The 24,276-nt window shown below is 44.3% G+C and overlaps 1 protein-coding gene across 2 annotated transcripts in view; it reads right to left on the bottom strand.

Moving 5' to 3' along the window:
* The window catches only part of MCUB (mitochondrial calcium uniporter dominant negative subunit beta), an 85,568-nt gene extending 61,292 nt beyond the window's left edge, over positions 1 to 24,276 (bottom strand). Inside the window, exon 1 of one of the 2 annotated variants that reach the window (XM_065596215.1) lies at positions 24,069 to 24,276. In XM_065596215.1, coding sequence (XP_065452287.1) covers positions 24,069 to 24,077 — 9 coding nt within the window. In that variant the 5' untranslated portion in view covers positions 24,078 to 24,276. Of the gene's footprint in view, positions 1 to 22,947; positions 23,217 to 24,068 lie in introns of those variants that run through there. The other variant, XM_005287912.5, reaches the window with a different exon arrangement.

The raw sequence follows: 24,276 nt of genomic DNA, 5'->3' as shown, positions 1-24,276 counted from the left end.
TCACACTCAATAGATTATAAGCTTTGTAATGATACCTTACAAGAGACCTTTTGCATGAAGCATATTCCAGCTACGTTATATTCACTTTTTACCATATTTTTCTAAAACTATCCCAGTTACATTATATTCACTTATTTTCATGTTTTTATAAAACCATGGTGTCGAGTATCAGAGGGGTAGCCGTGTTAGTCTGAATCTGTAAAAAGCAACAGAGGGTCCTGTGGCACCTTTGAGACTAACAGAAGTATTGGGAGCATAAGCTTTCTTCAGACTTGCATCTGAAGAAGTGAGGTTCTTACCCACGAAAGCTTATGCTCCCAATACTTCTGTTAGTCTCAAAGGTGCCACAGGACCCTCTGTTGCTTTTTATAAAACCATATAGACTAAAACCCTGTCACATCCAACTTTTTAGAAAAAAAGTATTTGTCCTCAATCCTGCAAACACTTAAGCACATGCATATATTTACTCACAAATCAGTCCATTTGATTTAAATAGGGCCATTCACATGAGTGAAATTAGGCATGCACTAAAGGGTTCACAGGATCGGGGCCTTTCTTAGGGCTTGGCTGCACTAGAGATTTTTGCAGTTATACTGGTATAATTATACAGGTATAGTTTAACCACTATAGTTATACTGGTATAATTCCCCTACATGGACAATTCTTATTCTGTAATAAGAGTGTTTTATTCTAGTTTAAACAGTCTCAAGAACAACATAAGCTAAACTGAAAAAAGGCACTCTTATTCCAGAATAAGTGTCCACACAGGGAGTTATCCCGGTATAACTACAGCAATATAAATTTACACTTACCTTATACTTGTATAACTTCCCAAGCAGAAAAGCCCTTTGTTAGCACCATTGAGTTAAGTCACATATATGAAGGAATTCCTTCATTTGAATACATGTAAGAGCTAAAATATGGCCATGCCTTCATTTGAATGAAGGCATGGCCATATTTTAGCTCTTACATGTTTTCTAATTCTAGGGGATCAAATATTTTTGTCAAGTCCAGTGAGATTTCAGTAGCTGATCTATTTAAATAAACTGTATGGAAGAGACTATAGTATTTCCCATCCAAATCTGAGGTTTTAACAGTGTTTAAGGAATCTTATCAACAATAGTTAGAAGGGTTCAAATTTCATAAAAGCCTTCTTCCAGTCTTGTTGACAATGTATTTGCAAAGCTCTTTCAGTCATAATCAAAGAGATTGTCTAATTACCAAAATTTTGAGAATCTCTTTCTAGCTTTTGAATGACAGTAAAAAGTGCTTCAGAAGAAATTCCCTGAAATCACTAACCTCAATCCAGTAATGAGAGTTCTTTCACTTGGAGAGTTAGTTTCATTTGGGGTAATAAGTTCTGAAACCCAGCAGTGCAGCCTTCTTTCCCTGCAGCCTCCATATGTGATTAATTGTTCATTTTAAAACATAATCCCATTAGCTGCATTTTTAATTGCACATGCATGTATCTACAGATGGGACAGTTTTGGTCTTTGCAGGTTATTCCCCAGCCAGAATGAGAAGGGGATACAGGTGCTCAGAACCATGAATCTCAGATGGTCTACTGGAGGCCAAGGTGAACACCACATAAGCCCAATTGTTCAGCACTGGCTCCCATTACCCACGACAGCATAGTGTTTGCAGGAGCAGACTGATTCCCAAACCTGAGCCGGCTTTTGTAGGTGACAAATCTGAGGAACTGTTACAGATTGAAGTGTCACGAGACTTTTGGAATTTAGGTGGTTTTGGAATTAATTGATAAACTTAACATTAACATCACCGGGACCAGATGGCATTCACCCAAGAGTTCTGAAAGAACTCAAATGTGAAATTGCGGAACTATTAATTAGGGTTTGTAACCTGTCCTTTAAATCGGCTTCTGTACCCAACGACTGGAAGATAGCTAACGTAACGCCAATATTTAAAAGGGGCTCTAGAGGTGATCCCGGCAATTACAGACTGGTAAGTCTAACGTCGGTACTGGGCAAATTAATTGAAATAATAGTAAAGAATAAAATTGTCAGACACATAGAAGAACATAAATTGTTGGGCAAAAGTCAACATGGTTTCTCTAAAGGGAAATCGTGTCTTACTAATCTATTAGAGTTCTTTGAAGGGGTCAACAAACATGTGGACAAGGGAGATTCAGTGGACTTAGTGTACTTAGATTTCCAGAAAGCCTTTGACAAGGTCCCTCACCAAAGGCTCTTACGTAAATTAAGTTGTCATGGGATAAAAGGGAAGGTCCTTTCATGGACTGAGAACTGGTTAAAGGCAGGGAACAAAGGGTAGGAATTAATGGTAATTTCTCAGAATGGAGAGGGGTAACTAGTGGTGTTCCCCAAGGGTCAGTCCTAGGACCAATCCTATTCAATTTATTCATAAATGATCTGGAGAAAGGGGTAAAAAGTGAGGTGGCAAAGTTTGCAGATGATACTAAACTGCTCAAGATAGTTAAAACCAAAGCAGACTGTGAAGAACTTCAAAAATATCTCACAAAACTAAAGTGATTGGGCAACAAAATGGCAGATGACATTTAATGTGGATAAATGTAAAGTAATGCACATTGGAAAAAATAACCCCAACTATACATACAATATGATGGGGGCTAATTTACCTACAACAAATCAGGAAAAAGATCTTGGAGTCATCATGGATAGTTCTCTGAAGATGTCCACGCAGTGTGCAGAGGTGTCAAAAAAGCAAACAGGATGTTAGGAATCATTAAAAAGGGGATAGAGAATAAGACGGAGAATATATTATTGCCCTTATATAAATCAATGGTACGCTCACATCTCGAATACTGCGTACAGATGTGGTCTCCTCATCTCAAAAAAGATATACTGGCACTAGAAAAGGTTCAGAGAAGGGCAACTAAAATGATTAGGGGTTTGGAGAGGGTCCCATATGAGGAGAGATTAAAGAGGCTAGGACTTTTCAGCTTGGAAAAGAGGAGACTAAGGGGGGGATATGATAGAGGTATATAAAATTATGAGTGATGTGGAGAAAGTGTTAGGGAAAAGTTATTTACTTATTCCCATAATACAAGAACTATGGGTCACCAAATGAAATTAATAGGCAGCAGGTTTAAAACAAATAAAAGGAAGTTCTTCCTCACACAGCGCACAGTCAACTTGTGGAACTCCTTACCTGAGGAGGTTGTGAAGGCTAGGACTATACCAGCATTTAAAAGAGAACTGGATACATTCATGGAGGTTAAGTCCGTTAATGGCTATTAGCCACGATGGGTAAGGAATGGTGTCCCTAGCCTCTGTTTGTCAGAGGGTGGAGATGGATGGCAGGAGAGAGATCACTTGATCATTACCTATTAAGTTCACTCCCTCTGGGGCACCTGGCATTGGCCACTGTCGGTAGATAGGATACTGGGCTAGATGGACCTTTGGTCTGACCCAGTACGGCCATTATTATGTTCTTATGACTGGTGCCTCCCAAACCCCCCTTTCCCAGAAGGGATTTCCTGATACGGTGGAGGAACCTGGGGGAGTTAAAAACAACTGGCTCGGTATTAATGCAGATGGCTTTTCCTGCATGTTTAAGGAGTTTGTCTGGCTCATATCATTGGAGCTTGCCATGGTGTAAGTCAGTCACACTCTCTCTCTCTCTCTCTCTCTCTCTCTCACACACACACACACACCCCTCTCCCTCTTGCAGACAAGAGATTACATGAGAATCTCAGCTTTCATTTAAAAAAATATTTCTAGCCTTCATGGTTGCAGAGACAAGCTTGAAAATATGACTTGAGTACATCTTAAAGGCTCCAAAACCAGACAAAGTACCCCAACATTTAAAAAAAACCCTCAATTTTTTAAGCCAGTCTCATGATTTTGGGGGCCCAGCTCATTAAGTTTAAATATTTGAAGCTGGCAACACTATATATGCAACAGAAGTATTTGGCCCACAATGCTTTTTCAGGCTCTACCTGTCATCTGTGTTCTTTTGAAGAGGCAGTACACTGACATTTACATGAACCTTTTCCTAAGCATTTGAGAACACAATTCTTGTAAGTTTCTCGTATACTATAAAACAAATCTTTCTGAGAAAGAGCACTTTGGAGAAGCTGAAGTATCTTATAACCAGCATCCTGATTACTCAAGCAAGTAATTTTTGGAGTGCCAGAGATTATAGGCATGTTTCAATACTGATCTATTACAAACCTAGTAGATTTGAAAGCAGTAACTTCTAGAGAACCAGGGACAACATAGCCACATGACCATGTATGCGTTCGAGGACAATAAAGGGCGAGTTATCAGTCTCTCTCACCAACACATTTCTGCTGCAACATGATGTTTCAGTATGCCAGTCCTAGAGTGAGGATTTAACTAACAAAAATGGTTGAAGATGCTTTGTCTCAACCGATTTATGGGCATGCAGTTCTTTCACGGTCTCTTTAGTTCTTTTAGTTCTCTCTAGTTCTTTCATGTTTATTCTAAGAGAATGAAACAGACTGAATTTTAATCAACACATTATGGGTGTATGCCTATTATATGCTCCAAATTTAACTTTTCCAGACAATGTTTTTGGAGCTATTGACAGGCTTCCCTGGCATGGGGAGGCATTCAATAATACCACACATAGGCTTTGACTAAGAAGTTGGGGTCTGAAGAGTTCTTCAGTTATAAAGGGCTGAATCCACCATGAAGCATCATGTATGTGAACCAAAGAGAGAGAATTTCCTCAGCTTGGATATTAGATTTTTCTGCAGCAGTTCTATCAGTGATGTAAATTCCTCCCCACTGGAGGGGGCTGTTAAAGGTTCTCATAGAAACATACAAAGGAAATGTACAAAGGAAAGATGAACCCATCAGGATGGCTGTACAGGGGCGCAGTGCCGGGCCGGGGGCCAGGCCGGGCCAGGGTCGCAGTGCCGGGCCGGGTTGGGCGCGGGGCCGGGCGGGGAGCCGGGGGCGCGGTGCCGGGCCGGGGTCCGGGCTGGGAGCCGGGGGGCCGGGCCCGCGGGGCCGGGAGCGCGGTGCCGGTCCAGGCCCGCGGGGCCGGGCCGGGGTCCAGGCCGGGAACCGGGGGTCCGGGCCCGCAGTTGCGGGGCCGGGGTCGCGCCCGCGGGGCCGGGAGCCGGTCCGGGGTTGCGGGGCCGGGGAGCCGGGCCCGTGGGGCCGGGGGCCGGCAGTGCTGGGCGGGCCGGCGGTGGTCGGCCGGGGCCGGCACCCCAGGGCCCGAGCCGACCCAGGCTGGAGCCGCCGGGGAGCCAGCTTGGGCCGCGCCTCCTCCCCCCACACACCCCCTTACCTGCTTCAGGCTTCCCGCGAATCAATTGTTCGCGGGAAGCAGGGGAGGGGGCGGAGACTTTGGGGAGGGGGCGGAGTTGGGGCGTGGGCGTGGGCGGGGCCGGGGCCCCGTGGAGTGTCCTCCATTTGGAGGCACAAAATATGGTAACCCTAGATCAGGCTCTGAAAAAGATACATCAATTTTGTGGCCTGGACTATGTAGAGGGGCTTTTCTCAGTTTAAATGAACTATAATCAGCTTTGCAGTAATTCTTTACCCAGTGTAACAAAAAACAAGCTAAATCTATCCAAAACTGCTAGTTCGTAGCCTGATGAAAATGCATCCCCAAGAAGGCCTCTGCTTTTGTGAGACCAAATGGAGAGACTACATGGTTTCAAGAAATAGTTGGGGAGAAAAACCCCAACCACTAAGTACAGGGAGGATCAGGTTAAGTATCAAAGGGGTAGGCGTGTTAGTCTGGATCTGTAAAAGCAGCAAAGAGTCCTGTGGCACCTTATAGACTAACAGACGTATTGGAGCATGAGCTTTCGTGGGTGAATTCCGAAGAAGTGGGTATTCACCCACGAAAGCTCATGCTCCAATACGTCTGTTAGTCTATAAGGTGCAACAGGATCAGGTTAGCGGAGCGAGAAAGTACAATCACAAGATGGCTGCTCGGAGCTATCATTCTTCTAGTGTAATTAGAGCACAAATTTCAATGTGAGCTAGTGGTCAGAGCACAGACCTGGGAGTCAGGAGACTTGAGTTCTAGTCCCAGCGCTGACATATACAGTGACTTACTCAAGAGCACGTTTGTGCCTCAGTTTACCTAACTTTTAATATGGGGATACTATTTACTGCCTTTGCTATTCATCCTAAAATTTCAAAGCTTTGTACACACACCATTGTTTGAAGATAGAGCCCTTGCCTCATCTCTGTTCTGTTCAATTCTGAGCTCACTGTCAGCACCCGAACACTAATAATTTTTAATTGCAATGAGAATGTCTTGCCTGTGATATATTCACAATCTCCAAGTTTTAAGAAGCCATGGAAAAATGCAATCAATTACAGTTCATCCACAATGAAATTAAGATAATCTGATAACACCACATTTCACAGATATCTAATCTATTAGAGCATCTGAAGTCAGAAGCATGACATTTATGACATAAACGAGGAAAATCTCCTCTATACAGTTTCAATTATTTTCTCTGTGTAACAACAAAAATCTACTTGGACAGTCACCCAAACTACTAGTACAAGTGCTCAATCAATTCAGAAATACTAGCCTCATGCATGACTGTATTTCAACAGTGAAGCCAATAATTCTAATTCTTCAAGTTTCATATAATATTTATCCTATCATTGTTGCAATACAGGATGACAGAAGAGAGTAGGGAGCCAAAGCCATCAATCCTGCAAGTGGTGTGTGTTGTTATGAAAATGAAGCCTGGGAAGTCACCAGGGGTAAATAACATACCAGCAAAATTGCTAAGAGCATTTGGTGACTGCAGTATTGATCTCATGTGGAAAATGTGCAACAATGTATGGATGACTAGAAATTGGCCAGACAACTGGATGAAAGGAATCTGTCTGCTCTAGGGGATAAAAACTGAATGCAGTAACTATCGTTCCATCTCCCTGATATTGCACATAAGTGAAGTGCTGCTCTATATAATTCAGGACTGCATGAAGTGAATGATAGAAACAGAACTACCATCACAATAAGCTGGTTTCAGAGAAGGACGAGGCACACGTGATCAAATCACAAATATCCGTCATATCGTTGAAAAATGCAGAGTGTATAAACACCCACTGATTATGTGGGTCATTGATTACTCCAAAGCATTTGATACCTTCTGACATAACCATCTCTGGAGGATACTGGCAGACATGGGGATTCCAAAGCATCTCACTGAACTAATTGCAAGTCTCTACTATCAACAACAGATCACAGTGCAAACAGCAGCTGGCAACAGTGAGTGGTTTTTTTATTGGACAGGGTATGAGACAAGGATGCATTCTGTCACCAACATTTTCAATATTTATGCATAATTATGAGAGAAGCCCTGGAATGTGCTGATAAAACAGAAGCTGGGATTTCCATTGCTGGACACTTCTTAAACGACCTCAGATATACTGATACTACAGTCTTTGCTGCAACTATCGATGCAATGAAACGAATGTTGGAGTCTGTAAAAATAGTTAATGAGGAATAGGGACTATTCCTGAATGTGGTAAAAATGAAATGCGCATACACTGACATGATAAACAACAACAGGGTGCAAGTGGACATCACAATTAACGGTCAAACTGTAGAGGGAGTACATTAATTATCTGGGATCTTATGTATCCAACCATGGAGGCTGCCCGAAGAACTCAGAAGATGACTGGGGTTGCTCACTCAGCCAAGGCCTCCTTTATGGAAGTGTGGAAAAATTGTGCCAGCAGTGCCTCTCTGCCATGTATATTGGACAGTCTCTACGCAAAAAAATAAATGGACACCATCAGACATCAAGAATTGTAACATTCAAAAACCAGTAGGAGAACACTTCAATCTTCCTGGATACTCAATAACAGACTTAAAAGTCGCCATTCTTCAACAAAAAAACTTCAAAAACAGACTTCAATGAGAAACTGCAGAACTGGAATTAATTTGCAAACTTGACACCATCAAATTAGGCCTGAATAAAGACTGGGAGTGGCTGGGTCACCACAAAAAATAATTTTCCCTCTATTGATATTCACCCCTTCTTGTCAACTGTTGGGAATGGGCCACATCCACCCTAACTGAATTGGCCTCGTTAGCACTGATCCCCCACTTGGTAAGGCAACTCCCATCTTTTCATGTGCTGTATATTTATACCTGCTTACTGTATTTTCCACTCCATGCATCTGATGAAGTGGGTTATATCCCACGAAAATTTATGCCCAAATAAATTTGTTAGTCTCTAAAATGCCCCAAGGAGTCCTCGTTGTTTTTACTGATACAGACTAACACAGCTACTCCTTGAAAACCTGTGGCATCTCAAAATGTCAAATAATTCAACTGGTGAAAAGCTTAATTTTTTTTCTTACAGTGACTTATGGATGTAAATCCTGGGAAACTAATGTAAGAAAATTGAAGCCTTTGAGATGTGATGCTGGCAAAGACTCTTACGTATCTCCTGGAAAGAAAAGACAATGGATGCTTATATTAGAAATATTATTGGAGAGAAGCTGACACTCATCTTGAAAATCAAAAAGCACAAACTTATATACTTTGGTCACATCGGGCACAGAGATGGAAATAAGCTCAAGAAAGCTATACTGTTGGAAGGATGGTGATGGGAGGTCAGCTGCTTAGTTTTCAGAGTTAGCAACGGATCAAGAAGGTTTCTGAAAATTCTGCTATGATGTCACCAGTATTCAGACAAAAATAAATGGACTTTAATTTACTTGCTGCAAGAGACTATAATATACCGATTCTGAAATAGCATTTTCATGACACGTATCTCTTTTAATGGCATTTATATTACTGTGCTAGTATTTATGCAAAAGCAGACTTCAGATTTTCTCTGGGACTACTATGTGCTTAGATTATACCTTAGGACGGTACTGCACTTCCCTGTAGTTATGCTGTTGGTTTCCCATCTCTTCAAAGACTTTTAGACAGTTTTAATCCATCCTCATTTGTTGTAAGTAATTTCAGTTGCAAACCCTAACCCAGAGCAAGATCTAATACATTCTGCTCCAAGATTACTCCACTAAAGGCAACCACTTTAGCCTTTAACTGTAGTCGTATCACCATCAGAATTCCCATTCAGCACCAAACACGCACTATTTCATTAAAAGGACTGAATCCCCCACCCCTTAATTACAGCTCTGAGGGAAGCTTATAATTAGGTTTGGAAGGATTAAATTGTAATCGGTAAATGTCGGTAAACTTCAATTTTACTGCATACACATAAACCGATTAAAAGTATTTCTATCAACAACTTAAATTTACAGACAGACAGGCAAAGTAAGAAAAATGCTGCTTGAGAACCTATTAGAGTTTAATCTAAGGATATTTACATTGTATATTTTGACATGTGATGTTGACAATGTGTGTTTAAATGGTTATATAGCCTTTTTGAATTTCAATGTCTACTTTCTTACAGCTGATAAAAATTGAAAAAAAAATGCTTAGAAACACAATATCATCCATCAAAATTACTTTAAGAAATACTTTCCTTAAAGCCTACTTAAAATGTAAGTTTGAGGCATCATTAATCATCACCAAAACATGACCATAGTTCTAACTTTGGTCTTTGAGGCAGGGACTGTCACTTGCTATATTGGTACAGCACCTAGCACAAAGGGGCCCTGACCTGGTTGGCCTTTCTGCATTTCCACAATATAAAAATTAATTTACAGAAGGCATGGGACTCCTGCTCTTTCAATAAAATTTTAAAGATGTTGGATCCAAGTCTCTTATAACATGTCCCTTCTCCCCCATTGACTAAACATAATAAAGAATGGTCAGATTCTCCAGTAGCTCCAACACTGCAATTCGGGCAGGAAGGAGACTGGTTCAAAAAAATTAAACACAGCATATCAAACTGTGAATATTTCATATGAACTATGAAGAAGGAACAAATGAACGTTTCCTGGGGGAAGAAAAACCAACTATCCATACATTTTGCTCTGTAAGCAGTACATGGGCATTCTAGTCAGAATGGATACCTGTACTGCACAGACAGGGAACTGTAATCATCCTTTCATGGTGCAGTATCTCTGGCTAAAATTATTTTTCTGTGATGTAATTAATTTAATGTTCAAGAAGGAAACAATAAGATTTCCCCTCTGCTGCGACAAACATTCAGGACTTCCATTTAAAGATACCTCGTGAGGCTGATCATAAAGCAGCCTCATGGGTCCCCATCACATCTTCCTCCAGCAATGAGGAGATATTCATGGAATGGAATTGCTACCTGTTTTGTAGGTAAAGTAAGAAACATTTCTTGCAGGGAACCAATTTGCATTCCTTCAGCACCAGATTACAATGTGAAGGTTGTCAAATAATTCTGGTTTAAAAAACTTGACAGTGAATGTAAGGATGGATAACTGCATTTGCATGGTTTATTCTTAGTAAAAACAAATTGCAATTGACATCTTACCGCTGTCTAGGGTACTCAAATTGTTTTATCTTTTTAAAGATGTATACTCTGTGCTTATCCATGATAAATGCATCTTTTAAAATATATTTTGTTTGCAGTATAGAGACTTTTTGTTTCAGCATCCTAAACAAGCCTATACAGTAGCAGAGAAATTCAATGAGTAGCATAATAAGATTAAAGAACCATCTGGCAGACAAAATAATGTTAAATGGTCTCTCAGAAGCGACAGTGGCAGACAGAACCTCCTACTCATTGCACACAGCACCGGGATTATTTGTTTACCCACTTATTTGTCACTGCCACCAGAGCACTCTTGTTCCTTGCTCACTAGGTATGAGATTCCATAGTTCTGCTGCCAGTCCTTCCTGGATTAAAGAGAATACTTTGTAGACTGCAAAGGTTACCATGTTTAGTAGGCAGGCAGCCAACTAATTTTCAGCCTTAACTTTCACTCACTTCTTTACATACACAGTTATGGCGAATAAAGTCATCCTAACAAGAGAGATTTATTTCACTAGAGATGGGCCTGACCCCTGGATCTGAACTTTCCCAAAATTCAGCAGGGACTCAGATCAAGTGTTCCATTTTAAGCCATCTCTCCTCACAACAGTGAAGCTACAAATTACGTATCACTAATCCACTACAATAATAAAAACACAAAGGGGTGTGCATTGGTAAATTGCTATGTGGCTTTGGACAATCAGTAGTCCAAGCCATATTCCACATAAAGCATTGTTTTTTAAGCTCCTCTGTTATTATCCTATAACAGAAATAAAGTCTCAGTTGAGGTGATCTGGATCTCAAAGGACCCCTTGAGGATGCAAGTATATTGCTGACAATTCAGTAGAACCACCATTGAATGACCGGGCGGGGAGGGAAGAGGGAGACAGCTCCCAGGTCTGTCCATCTCCCACCTCAACAATACAACTAATGACCAGGTTTAATGCTCATTGCGCTTTCCAGACAGGCTTGGCTGCAGGGAATAAGCTGGTGGCCAGGGAGATGGGCAATGGCGAATTTATCAAAGGCTTCCCTTCCTCCCATGTCAAGGTGATCACCAGATTCTTGTTCAATACTGAGACAACAAGCATAGCCACCTAGAGAATAGGGAGCCATGTTCCCTCACCATTATCATACGGCCAACAAGAGAAAAGAGAAACTAGAGGAATTAATATAAGAAGTCCTGCCTCAGAACTTAGCCAATGTCACAGCAGGGGCAGGCCCAAAGGAGTGACATTTCAGTCCTCAATTGGATTTCAAGGAACATAATCAATTTCCCACCACTGGCCACAGCAGAATTTAGTGATCACTCTTTCCATGAAGACCACAACTCACCTTTACTGTGGATTTGCAGGCATGCTGTCATGGGAAAGGTGAATTAGCAACATTCCACTAAATTTAACGCTCTACACAGCGATATTTCACTAGCCTATTTCTATTCAAGGTAAGAGAATCAAGGTTTATAATTTAACTAGATGTTGAGGGCAGGTGCACTGCTTATCATTGAGGGGAGGTGTACTGTTCATTGTTCCCTGGGATGATGTCAGCAGAGCTATCACTGCAAACTGGTTGTTGTCTTGGAAAATTTGATTACAGTCTTGGACACAAAGAGAATCAGTAAACTCACAGAAAATCATCATTCTGGATCAAATGTTTGAAGGTTAAAAAAAATTGAAAGTACACAAAAAGGGGGAAAGGTGTGGACCAGAAGAGTTCTTAAACCAAGCAATTATTTCGTATAAGTCACTTAGAACAATTATAGTGTGCTTTGTGGTAAGCCTTCAAAGCACTCAAGATATTTTACTGATTGATTCTCGCTGCTCTGTAAAGTAGGAGGTTAAGTATCATCCTCAGGTTACAGAGAGAGAGAGAGAGAGAGAGAAATGCTTAGTGCCTTGTTCAAGGTCCTAGAAGGAATCAGGTTTGGGATTCGAAGCCAAGAGGAACTTCTTCCAATACCCTGCTCCATTTTGTTTTGTGAATTTTTTTCCATAAGGTGTTTGGTCTTTTTGTGCGTTTATAAGTCAATAGTTAGTTTTGATTTAAATGTTTCATAAACAGAAGATGAAGAAACTAACTATACAAATGGAATGTTCAGTTTCACTTCTCATTCAGTATAAACCACCAAAATGCAAAAATTAAACAGCCTAAGTGATAAGGAGAGATTTTTAAAGTTTTAATAATATAAGATCTTACTAACAGATAAAGAAATGTTTTTAAATATGTATACTTTTTTAGTGACACAATGTGTGATCACAATGATTCTAATCTTCTCTGGAAGCAGAGATTTGTTTTACATTCCCAAATTAATCTCTTTCCTGCAATTAGGTCCCTTCCAGTCCTACACGTCTATAATTCTATGTTATAAGAAATGTCAGCTTCTTTTAAACAATACTGTTTCTATCTACAGCAGATGTCAGCCTCAATTGAATAAAGCTGGCTATTACAAAACTCTTAAAACGTGAGCAGGCATAGAATATAGTATTTTGCAGATAACTACATGCATACGCACAAGAATACTTCCTTGCAACTCACTGGTTTTGATTCCAGAATCTATACTCAGAGTGGAGACAGTGAGGAGTTGTGGATGTAAATATATATAGAAGAAGGGACAGTGAGTTTTAACTGCCCTGTACAACAGGTGTCTTTCCAGTGAGCAAATGTTTATCTCAAAAAAGGTAGCCATATCCCAACTGCCAGCTGAAACAATGGAGAACATCCAGTCCCAATTCCATTATGATATATTGGCATGGATGCAACATTGAAGGCCAACAAAATGAACCTGCTGAGGCAGGCATGTTCCCTGAAACAAGAGTGAGGAATGCACGATGGCTTTTTTTTTTTTTTAAAGCATCTGTGAACATTTATTTGCTAAAAAGTCATGACAAGTGCATAAATTCTCCATAAATACTTTATTGGGGTTGTGTGTGTTTTATTGGCTTTTTATCCTCTCGTTTCTAGAACAAGGTTTGTGTGTAGAGAAGTAATTTTATAGACCAATATTTATTTAGTCTCCCAATATTGGGAGACACTCTATTCTTCCCAATTGTTGGGTCTTACAAAGCAACAATCATTCGAAACCTGAGTGGGTGGGGCTTTAAGCCATCAAGAATTCCCTGACCTCCAAGCGTGTTGGTGACCAGTTCAGCCCCTGGCATAAATCAGAATAGCTTCAGGGCTGCTCTAACCTATGATACCTACTACAACCCCCCAGGGTCATTGAACTGGCTGGAGTTCATTGCAGCATATAAACACTCTACCCACAGACCCTTCCCACCACCAATAAACCTCCTATGCCAATGGGCCACAGAGGGATTATACAGACTCCCTCACAGTTAGGGAATTCCCCATAGTCCCATGGTTCAAAGTTGCCTGAGCGGGGGGCTGGCTGAGGATTTGGCCTGATGTTTAGAAACAAAGGCATAAGAGAGGGTTAAAACTGTACAAAGCTGCAGTTTATTTAGAATATTCAACTGCAAGGCAGAGACTAAGTGATGATTCATTTCTTTCAGGCTGCTGCATGCACTGTTCTGGGGATGTTGCTTTGACAGAATCCACTATAAAACTTGACAGTGAAGCACAGGGAGAAGGGGAAAGAAAACAAGACTGACAATTTCAAATAGCCCTTTGGATATTTTTACACATTTTGGGTGTTTGCTCAGGAGCGGATACACAACTGAATTTTAAAATGTGGTATTCATAACACTAGAAGCATTACAGTAATTTGAGACAGCTGGCGAGAAGAAGAGGGAAAGATTGGAAAATTCACTCTGTGGAACCGGTCAACAGCTTACTAGCTGCAGGCATCACAGCATGCGTGACTTTGAGCTGTTTTTTTTAAATAGGATGTGAATATCATTGGCAACTGAGAAGCAAAACATTTTTTCCTGCTGCCTGCAGATAAACAAAACAAAGATTTTCCAACCAGCTGCAATTTGCAACCAGCAAGACTCTCCCCTCAGCAACAGGGTTACCTGCCTAGGCCTCTGAGAACATAAAGTAGAACTGGAATATTCTTTCACAAAAATGTCTGCAACTTCGTTTTGCCCGTTTTCACACTCCAGAAATTTCCTGGGGACTGTATATTTCACTGTAGGCTCACAGGAAATCACATTTTCACAGTGTAAATAGCTGTTCCTCAAACCTAAGACCACTTTTTAATAAATCTTCACCAAAAAAGGAAACATTTTGAATTAACAAAATATGAATACACTCAAATTTTGAAAATTTCTACTTTTGTCCTACTGACAGCTAACTTGATACTTACAAAGTGTCTAGATCAGGGGGTTTCAAACTGGGGGTTGGGACCCCTCAGGGGGTCACGAGGTTATTACTTGGGGGGGGAGAGTCAAAAGCTGTCAGCCTCTATCCTAAACCCCGCTTTTCCTCCAGCATTAATAATGGTGTTAATGTGTTTTTAATTTATATGGGAGGGGTCGCACTCAGAGGCTTGCTATGTTAAAGGGGTCACCAGTACAAAAGTTTCAGAACCACTGGTCTGGATTATGGTACTTCCCTCCTTATCCACATTCTTGCTGTTACCCGTTACAAAATAAGGCCCTGTCTATACTTGGATATTTGTACCAATGTAGCTTCCTGACTGCAGACTTCCAGGGTGGATGTATTGCACCTGTGCAAAATGGAGATTGTACTCAAGTGGCTTCCCCTAATTTGAAACCAGCATGGGTGATTTTGAGCTGAGTTTTTAAAACAGGATGTGCACAGCTTACCCTGGATTCAAACCAAGGGAAGCCACATGAATGCAATCCCCATTTTGTACTGATGCAGTACATCCATACTTGTGTATCTGCAACAGTAAGAACATCCCCAGTACAGATGGCCCATATTTTACTTATGTCTGCAAATGGCTGGAAGAAGCAACAAATCCCAGGCCTACAGAGATTCAGCATTCATGGTTAAAAAGACTGGGATAGTTTGCAAACTCAGGCTTATGTTAGTACCGTAGGGTTGCCAATTTTGGTTGGATGTATTCCTGGAGAATTCATCACATGACATAATCTTTCATTAAAGATTAATTTTTAATTCCTGGAGACTCCAGGCCAATCCTGGAAGGTTGGTAACCCTAGGAATATTTTCTGGCTCAGTGCTATGTATGAACAGCAATAATAGTGTCTAGAAAAATCAAGTGTTTTAGGTTGACTTCTGTGTTTAGAGATCTACTCTCCATTGGGACTTTGCTAAGGGAAACTTTATTTCAAGAGAACAGTGCAAGCAATGCATTTGTGTCAGAGAATTAAGAACAAGATTTAATAATGATCATGGGGAAATGAAAGAATTGGCAAATTTTAGGTTTGATCTCTGTAAAATAATCTAATACAAATAAATAAATAAATAAATAAATAATAATAATAATAATAAAGTGCTGTGTGGCTCAAAAGCTTGTCTCTCTCACGGACAGAAGTTGGTCAAATAAAAGATATTACCTCACCCACCTTGTCTCTGTAAATAATCATAATTTTAAAAAACACTAAGACTTTCATAACTTTACTACAACAGTGTTTTGTGGGGTCACAAGCTTTATTTTATATAGCCAGCCAGAAAAATGCACCATCAAATAAATGCTTCATAGTTTGCAAAACCTCCTCCTTATAAAAGCAAACACTTCCCGGGGCGGGGTGGCGGGAGGGAGGGAAAGAGAGGTGTGAGCCATACAAGAGACATAGAAGATTCAATAATACAAAATGAAGCAGCTTTTTCTATAAGCATTAGTCAGAAGGCTTAGTAATTACTCAAAACTGGATTCCTGTGAACAGTAACATCAGCAGATTAGTTAATTTTGTCTGAATACCACTCAGCTGGAATGCTGACAATTAGAGACACTGCTTTCTGAGAGAACAACAACAGACATGATTTCCTGCTTTTACAAACAAACTATATCCAATTGTCCTTTTAGGCATTATACTATGGTTCATTTGGCGCCAAATCATTTGGCTGATTTGTTAACCAAAAAGTCACACTGTTTATTTACAAATTCTAGCTATCTTAAATAATTATATTAGGGTTACCATACGTCCGGATTTTCCCGGACATGTCCGGCTTTTTGGGCTCCAAATCCCCGTCCGGGGGGAAAGCCCAAAAAGCCGGACATGTCCGGGAAAATCGGGACATGCCGGGCCGGCCGTGCGGGTGCTCGGGGGCCGGGCTGGGGGCCGGGACGGGACGGGGGCTTGGGGGCCGGGCCGGGGGCTCCGGGGCTGGGCCGGCGGTGCGGTGCCTGGCCGGGGGCTCCAGGGCCGGGCCGGCGGTGCCGGGCCGGGGGCTCGGGGGCGCCGGCGGGGCCGGGGGCGCCGGCGGGGCCGGGCCGGGGACTCGGGGGCCGGGCCGGCGGTGCTGGGGGGCCGGGCTGGGGACTGGCGGGGCGGTGCCGGGGGTGCTCGGCCGGGGGGCCCAGGGGCCGGGCCCGGGACCGCAGTGCTGGGCGGGCCGGGGGTGGTCGGCCTGGGGCCGGGCCCGGGGCCGGGGCCAGCCTGGGCCGCACCTCCTCCCCCCACACTCCCCCTTACCTGCTTCAGGCTTCCCGCGACTCAAATGTTCGCGGGAAGCAGGGGAGGGGGCGGAGACTTTGGAGAGGGGCGGAGTTGGGGCGGGGGCGGGGCTGGGGCCCCGTGGAGTGTCCTCCTTTGGGAGGCACAAAATATGGTAACCCTAAATTATATGGCCCCATCACCATTAGGGTTACCATTCGTCCGGATTTACCCGGGCATGTCCTCCTTTTTGTGTTAAAAATAGCGTCGGGGGGGGAATTTGTAAATCACTAAAAATGTCCGGGATTTCCCCCCCATGCAGAGCAAGGCGCGGCTGGGAGGGCTGCAGGAAAGTCAGCCGCTCGCATGGGGCTCTGGCAGCCAGAGCCCTTGCCCCGCAGCTTGCTGGGCTGGACTCCGGAGCAGCTGTAGAGCTCCTCCTCCCCCCCGGAATTTTGAGCCGGCCGGCCTGCCGGGCCGTTTGCATCGGGCCTCGGCAGCTCCTCCTCCCCTGCAGCCCAGCGCCCCGCTCCGGCAGCACTGTGCAGGGGCAAGGACCGGGTTGTGTGTTGCGCTGGGGAGCGCAGCCAAGTGTCCGGCTCCGCACAGAGCCCAACACCATGTTCTGAGCAGCAGGGTAAGGGGGCCAGGGGGCAGGAGAAGGGGCAGGGAGATTTTGGAGGGGGCAGTCAAGAGATGGGGGGGGTCGGGAGTTCGGGGGGGGCTTTTTGGAGGGGGGTGGAGAAGGTTTTGGGCAGTAGGGTACAGGTAGGGGGTAGGGTCTTGGGGGGTATTTGGGGGGGTAGTTAGGGGACATGGAACAGGGAGGCTTAGGTAGGGGGTGGGGTTCTGGAGGGCAGTTAGGAGCAGGGGTCCCAGGAGGGGGCAGTCAGGGGACAAGGAGCGGGGGGGGGGTGTTTGGGAGTTCGGGGGGGGGGCTGTCAGGGGGCAGGGAGCAGAGGGATTTAGATGGGTTGGGAGTTCTGGGGGGGAGGCTGTCAGGGGGTGGAGAGTGGTTGGATGGGGCGTGGGAGTCCCAGGGGTCTGTCTGGGGGTGGGGGTATGGATAAGGGTTGGGGCAGTCAGGGTACAGGTAGGGTCCTAGGGGGCCAGTTAAGATGGGGGAGGGTCTCAGGAGGAGGCAGTCAGGGGACAAGAGGCAGGGAGGTTAGGTAGGGGGTGGAGTCCTGGGGGGCAGTTAGGGGCAGGGGACCCAGGAGGTAGCAGTCAGGGGACAAGGAACAGGGGGAGGGTCGGAGGTTCTGAGGCGGGCGGGAAGTGGGAGGGGCAGGGGCGGGGCTAGGGTGGGGCTCCTCCCGTCCTCTTTTTTGCTTGCTGAAATATGGTAACCCTAATCACCATAGTATCTGAGTGCCTCAAAATAACATTTATCTGCCCAACCCTTCTGTGAAGTGGGAAGTACTGTCATACCCATTTTACAGATCGGGAAGTTAGTGCACAGAAAGACGAAGAGACTTGCCCAAGGTAATACAAAGTTTGTAGCAGAGCAGAGAATTGAACTCTGTTCTCCTAAACCCTGGGCAAGTGCCATAACCACTGGATAATCCTTCCGCTCCAGAGCCAGGATCCAAATACTTTTTTTTTTTAAATACACAGAACAATGACATCCCACGGATATAACACCACATATGGAGAAATGGTAACTGAAAAGGTTAGTTAAAAATTAATAATTACAGTCAAAGTCACTTAATCAGGAAAGCATTTCCCTGGGACAACACTCAGGGCTTGTCTGCACTCACAGCACTGCACCTCAGTGAGAGGCGGTAGCTAGGTCAAAAGGGATTAGGTCGGTATAACTGTGTTAATCAGAGGAGTGTGGATTTTTCACACCCCTGAGTGACACAGTTATACCAGCCTAATTTCCTAACATAGACCAGGCCTTAGGGAAGTTTTCTTTGTGTTAAATTGAATGAGCCTTCAGTCACTTTTACCAGACGATCAAAATTGTTCAGGTTGATTTGTTGGAACAATTTTCAATGCAAGTACCCTGTCAATTACTACAAGAGATGTATATGATTGTTATGGAAACAAATGCTTCAGCTGAATGAACTGTGCTGCAGACCCACACCTTGTGATTTAACACTAAACAAACTATTAAACAAATGCTGTAAACACATTTACCTACCTTACTAATAATATTTTAGAATTTTAGAGGGAAAATTGTAAAAAAAAAAAAAAAAAAAAAAAGACAGCTGGCTTGTTACTTGTACGCCCTGTTTATTTTTCAATAATTATGCAGTTAGGGAAGTCAATTTCACTTTTGTTATAATCACTTTCACTTTCAGGTTCTTAGTGCTACAATGTTTTGGCTTCCAAACAAGGCATGGAAATGTCTGTTTAATTAAAAAAAAAAATCACCTTTAAATTATAACCTAATGACAACATCTATCACTGAAATCATGAGATAAAATCCTGGCTGCACTGCCTTTAACATGTGCTAAGCTAATAGAGTTTAAGCATAGCAAGCAGCCTAGCCTTTAATTCCACTTCTTTAGTATGTGCTGGAGTATGTGCAGCTCTGACAACACTAGATTTTCAAAACATAGACAAAGCAAGTTGTACTTTTAATATGTGTTAGCTAGTCAAGGTAAACCTTGGGAAGGAGCTTTTTCCTTTTCCTTCCCAGGGTTTAACTCCACCAGCATACATTAGCAAATACACCTTGCTTCCGAGTGAAGACATGGCCACAGACCATACTGCTCTCCTGTACCTCATTATGGAGTGTCATCCATTTTAGTCCCAGTTTAATTGACATTCCATCCAAAGCCAGTGTCCACTCTGTTCATTGCTTTCAACTGACTTTATGAACACTGCATCAGGAAAATTCAGTTAAGGGAAACCTTGCATATGTTAAATAAATGAACCAAACACATTTTTTACACTTCCTCTATGAATTTGTGTCTGTCATGTGTCCCAGTCACACATTTTGTCCTTGAATAGGTTGAGAGTTTAGCGCCGACATTTTGCTAAGCTTCCATCAGAGCAAACTTTTAAAAAGAATTGGATGGACTCTTTAATAGTCAAAATTTAAAAACATCCTGACAGTGGAACTTGTCAACAACATTTGTCTCCTTTTTCCAGATTATTAGTACACAGTCACATAGTTACCTCGGGCCATGTTGTCCACAGAACCGTACCTTTCAACAGACCTTTCTTTTAAAAATAGCATTTTTGACCCTTTTTGCACAGACAGTGGCTTGGATTTTTAAAAGAGATTTCTTAAAGGGATACTAACTTAAAATACTGAGAAGAGTGATTTTTTTTTAATTTACTCATTTTACTAGAAGTGAAAGGTTACTAGAAGTGAAAGTAATTACGAACTACAAATCGCTATTCTTCAGTTTGTTTACTAGTGCATTTAACAGCACTTTGTGCATAGACCATTTCATTGTTTCCCTATTGAGATAGTCCGTTTCAACGTTTTTTCCGTGGGTTTTCCCACACATGACAAAGAAAAGCGGTTTTAAAATAACCACTTGAATGCACATAAATTGACAGGGGGACTCAGAAATAGGTGTGGTACCTAAAAACTATACTTTTTTGGGAAGGGCGGGGATTTAATTGACTAATTTTTACAAGTTTAATGCCCTTTGAGAATAAGGCAATGGGGCACCACAGCCCTCAAAAGGGCAACCCACAAGCTTCAAGAGTAGAAGAGAAAGAAAAGAGGGGATACCTAGAATGCTTCTACCTTAGGGCAGGGAAATCAGGAGCAGCCCTCACATCATGTAATTAGACATGGCATTTCCTAGCTACTAGTTCACCTCAAATAGAAAGAAGAAAAATGAAATCCACAATACAGATACCTTCATAAATCTGGATCCATCAATGGCCTTTCGTGTTCATTGTAGGGTTCAAAGGCTCCCTTCTCTCTCTCCCTTGTCTCCACTAAACTTCCTAACCTCAAAGCCTCATTCTACTACAGCCATCAGTTCCCTGGTGAAGAGCTGGACTCTCTTCAAAACCTGTCAGCAGCACTCAGATATCCATAATAGTCACTTGGGGCTGTGGGTGCTACCTTCGCAACTGTCCTCATCCAGGTTTGGTGCTGCTGCTTTCTGATCTCCCACATAGCACTGCTACCATTAGTGTTTATATTACAACAGCTCCTAGATGCCCCAGTGAAGACAGAGGCCTCACTATGCTAGGTACTGTATAAACATGTAGCATGAGATGGCCCCTACACCAAAGAACTACTGACAGCCTAAATAGGCAATGGAAACAGTAGTAGATAAAGAACGCAAAAGCAAAACATAAAAAGGTAAATAACTATCAAGTTATATGCTTCTGTTTATTAGTTTCCCCAATACTATTCCCCTATCCCTATATACAGCTGCCCCCTGCCTCATCACTACTGAACTAAAAAGCCCTTCTTTCAACCTGCCCACCACAGAGAAATAGGCTGCTTCCCAAGACAAAGTAAGCAGAGAGGGAATGCTGACATTCCAGATGCTGCAGTCAGATCCTCACAGCAGGACCCTTGCATCGATAAATAGGTCAGGCTGCAGCATTCAAACCTAGACTACCAGGTCACCCTGCTCAATCTTTTAGCAGTTCTCAGTCCACCTTTAAAACATGATTATATTTAAAAGCTGAATACAATATTCCATCTGAACTGGTCCTAATCAAAATGAAACACTGTCAAAGCATCCTTCCGCATTTGAATACAGAAAATACAAAAGACAATATTTGAGTTAAAGCTGCATTATCAGCATGGCTGACTTGTATATTTTTTGTGTAAAAAAAGGGGGGAAAATACATTTTCTAAGCCATATATTGAGAAATACCTTCAATATTTTACAATATTATTAACACTCCCCCTGCAGTGCTGAAAATTCAGAAATAACTGCACTATCTTCATGTTTATGATCCAGAAATTGGTAAGTACTGTATTATGAACAGAAACTGAACAAGTGACTGCAATTTCCACAAATAGTGTAGTTTTATTGTCCACGCTGGCCTTAGGTTGAAACAGTAAACATAAATGGTGAGAATTAAATATGATGGTTAGAAATTTCAGTTTCAGTAACTGGGTTGTTACTAATAATTACAATAACAAAAAAGCCTTAAAATGCTAATCCTGCCAATATCCTTTTAAGAACCATAGCCAGGCCATTTTAACCTTAGATTTCTTGGCATTTACTGATTTATAAAACTGGAGTTATTTACAGGATTTCTCTTTAAAGTTCAGACTTTCCCCTTCTTCAGCATGCTCCTCACCACACCTCTCTATCCAAAGATATTTATCAACAGACATATAACACAGTTGTGCTAAATCAACTGTTACTCATATACAGTTTGCACTGATGATTCATCATCAACCTATCAGGGAGCAGGGCAACAACGCTGGAGGAAGTGGAAAAATTATAAAGACAGCGCTGATGGTCAGGTTCCTGACTTGAGCTTTTAAAACAAGACAGATTTTCCTCCTCTGGTAGACTTGGAGCATAATCCACTTCGCTTGATCCTGTTTAAATTCACCTCCAACAAAAAGCTGCGCGCTCCCAGGCAGGGCAGACTTCCCCTTAGCAAAGCAAGGACCGCTGCCAAATGCCTTTGCTTCAGGTGCGCCGGAACAGCAGGGCGCGCCGCCCCAGGCTGGGTGCGTGTTAAAAGCAGAGGCTCTTCGCTCTCCCGCGGGCTGGGCGTGAGTTTCAATGAGTCACTTACAACCTCATTTGTTTCACTGTCCGGAGCCCTATCAGCCTCGCACACAAACCGGAGCGGGCAGATCCGGCGCTGAACTCCCTCCCCAAGGGCTGGCCCATCCTCTGGAGCGCGCGGAGGGGCGGCGGGGAACTTTCTGCCGCCCCCTGTGCCCGGGGGCCGGTGTCCGCGCCGGGGGAGTGCAGGGGATCACAGCCCGCCCCCCCGTACGCTCCGCTCCCCCAAACTGCTGCCCCCGCGCGCCCTGCCCTGCCCCGGCCCAGCAGCGCGGCGAGGGGCACGAGCAGCCGCGGGAGCCCGGCCGGCCGGAGGCGGCAGCGGGCAGGGGAGGAAAGCGCCGCCCGGGCGCTGAAGTTGCCCCGTGCAAACTTTCCCGGCCCCGCGCCTCACCTGGGGAGCCGGCAGGGGCCCGGCCGGCAGGGAGCGACCGCTTCTGGCGGCGGCGGCGGCCAGGGGCTGCTGCCATCTCCCCCTGGCGCTCCGGAGCAGCTGCCCTGCCCGCGGCAGCATCCTTCTCCGCCCGCCGCCCTGGGGCGAGGCAGCCCCGCTTCGCCCGCCGCCCCTAGGGCAGGCTCATGAGGCGCTGGCGGCCGCAGCGTCCCGCAGACCGGCTCCGGCACTGAGACTCGGCGGCTCCGCTGGCTCCTGCCGCTGAAGGGGCGGCGAGTTAAAGGCGAGGGCGCTGCCTCCGGATCCCGGGTTTTCGTTTGGCCGACAAAAAGCAAGTCCCCGAGCGGCCGGGCGGGGGCAAACGGAGCGGCTGCGGCGGCCCCCGGGACCGAGCCCCGGTGCAAAACTCCCCCTCCGCACAGGCAGCCGAAAGGGGGAAAGGGTGGGGGGTCTCACAACTCGTTGTTGGTGGCCTGCGAGTGCGGCCACTAACTCTTGCTGGTGGCCGCACTGACAGGTTTCCCTAAAATACTTGATTAACTTTAGGAAAAATAAACAAAAATGTACTTAGCCACATCCACATCCCTGTCATTTAGTTATGTAGGGGGGGGGGGGTTGCAGAATCAATAAAAAAAATAATGCTGTGAAAAGCGACATTTGCATTTTTGTTGTTATAACTTTTTGCAGTAAGCCCCAGGACAAATTAAGCCCCGGAGTGGGGGGTGGGGTAGCAGGGGCCGGGGGAAGTAGCGGGGACCAGGAGTGATGGGGGTCGGTGATGAGTCCTGTGACCAGAGCCAGGGGTCGTCAGCTGTGTGGCTGGAGGGTCAGTGCCAGCGGCCAGAGCCCTGGGCAGGTACTGTGAAGCCAGGGCCAGGAGCTGCACAGCCAGGGGCTGTGGCTCGGTGCCCAGGGCCAGCAGCCGCTGGAGCCCAGGTCGGCACCCAAGGCTGGGGTTGGGGGGCCAGCACCTGGGGGTTGGAATGTGTGGCCGGGGGTTGGCATCGCACGGCGAGAGCCAGGGATTGGAGCCTGCTGCCATGTGGCCAGGAGTTGGAGCCTGAAGCCCTGTGGGCCTGGCTGCAGGCCAAGGCTGCATGGCTAGAGCTGGGGGTCAGTACCTGAAACATCACGTCTGGAGCCAGGTGTTGGTGCCCAAAACCCCATGGCTGGAGCCCTGGTCTGTGCAGCCAGGCTCCTAAGTCCCACCACCTGAGCCCACTGCCCAACAACCCTAGGGTGGAAGCTTGAGCCAGGCCCCACTGTGCGCCCCCCCCCGTAGGTCGAGAACTCTCCTTGCTCCTTCAGCCCTGTGGCCCACCTGTCTCT

This window comes from Chrysemys picta, chromosome 5 (genome assembly GCF_011386835.1).
Source record: "Chrysemys picta bellii isolate R12L10 chromosome 5, ASM1138683v2, whole genome shotgun sequence".
NCBI classification, from domain to species: Eukaryota; Metazoa; Chordata; order Testudines; family Emydidae; genus Chrysemys; species Chrysemys picta.
The sequence above is the reverse complement of the archived record's forward strand: the minus strand, read 5'-3'. Positions and strand labels throughout refer to the sequence as shown.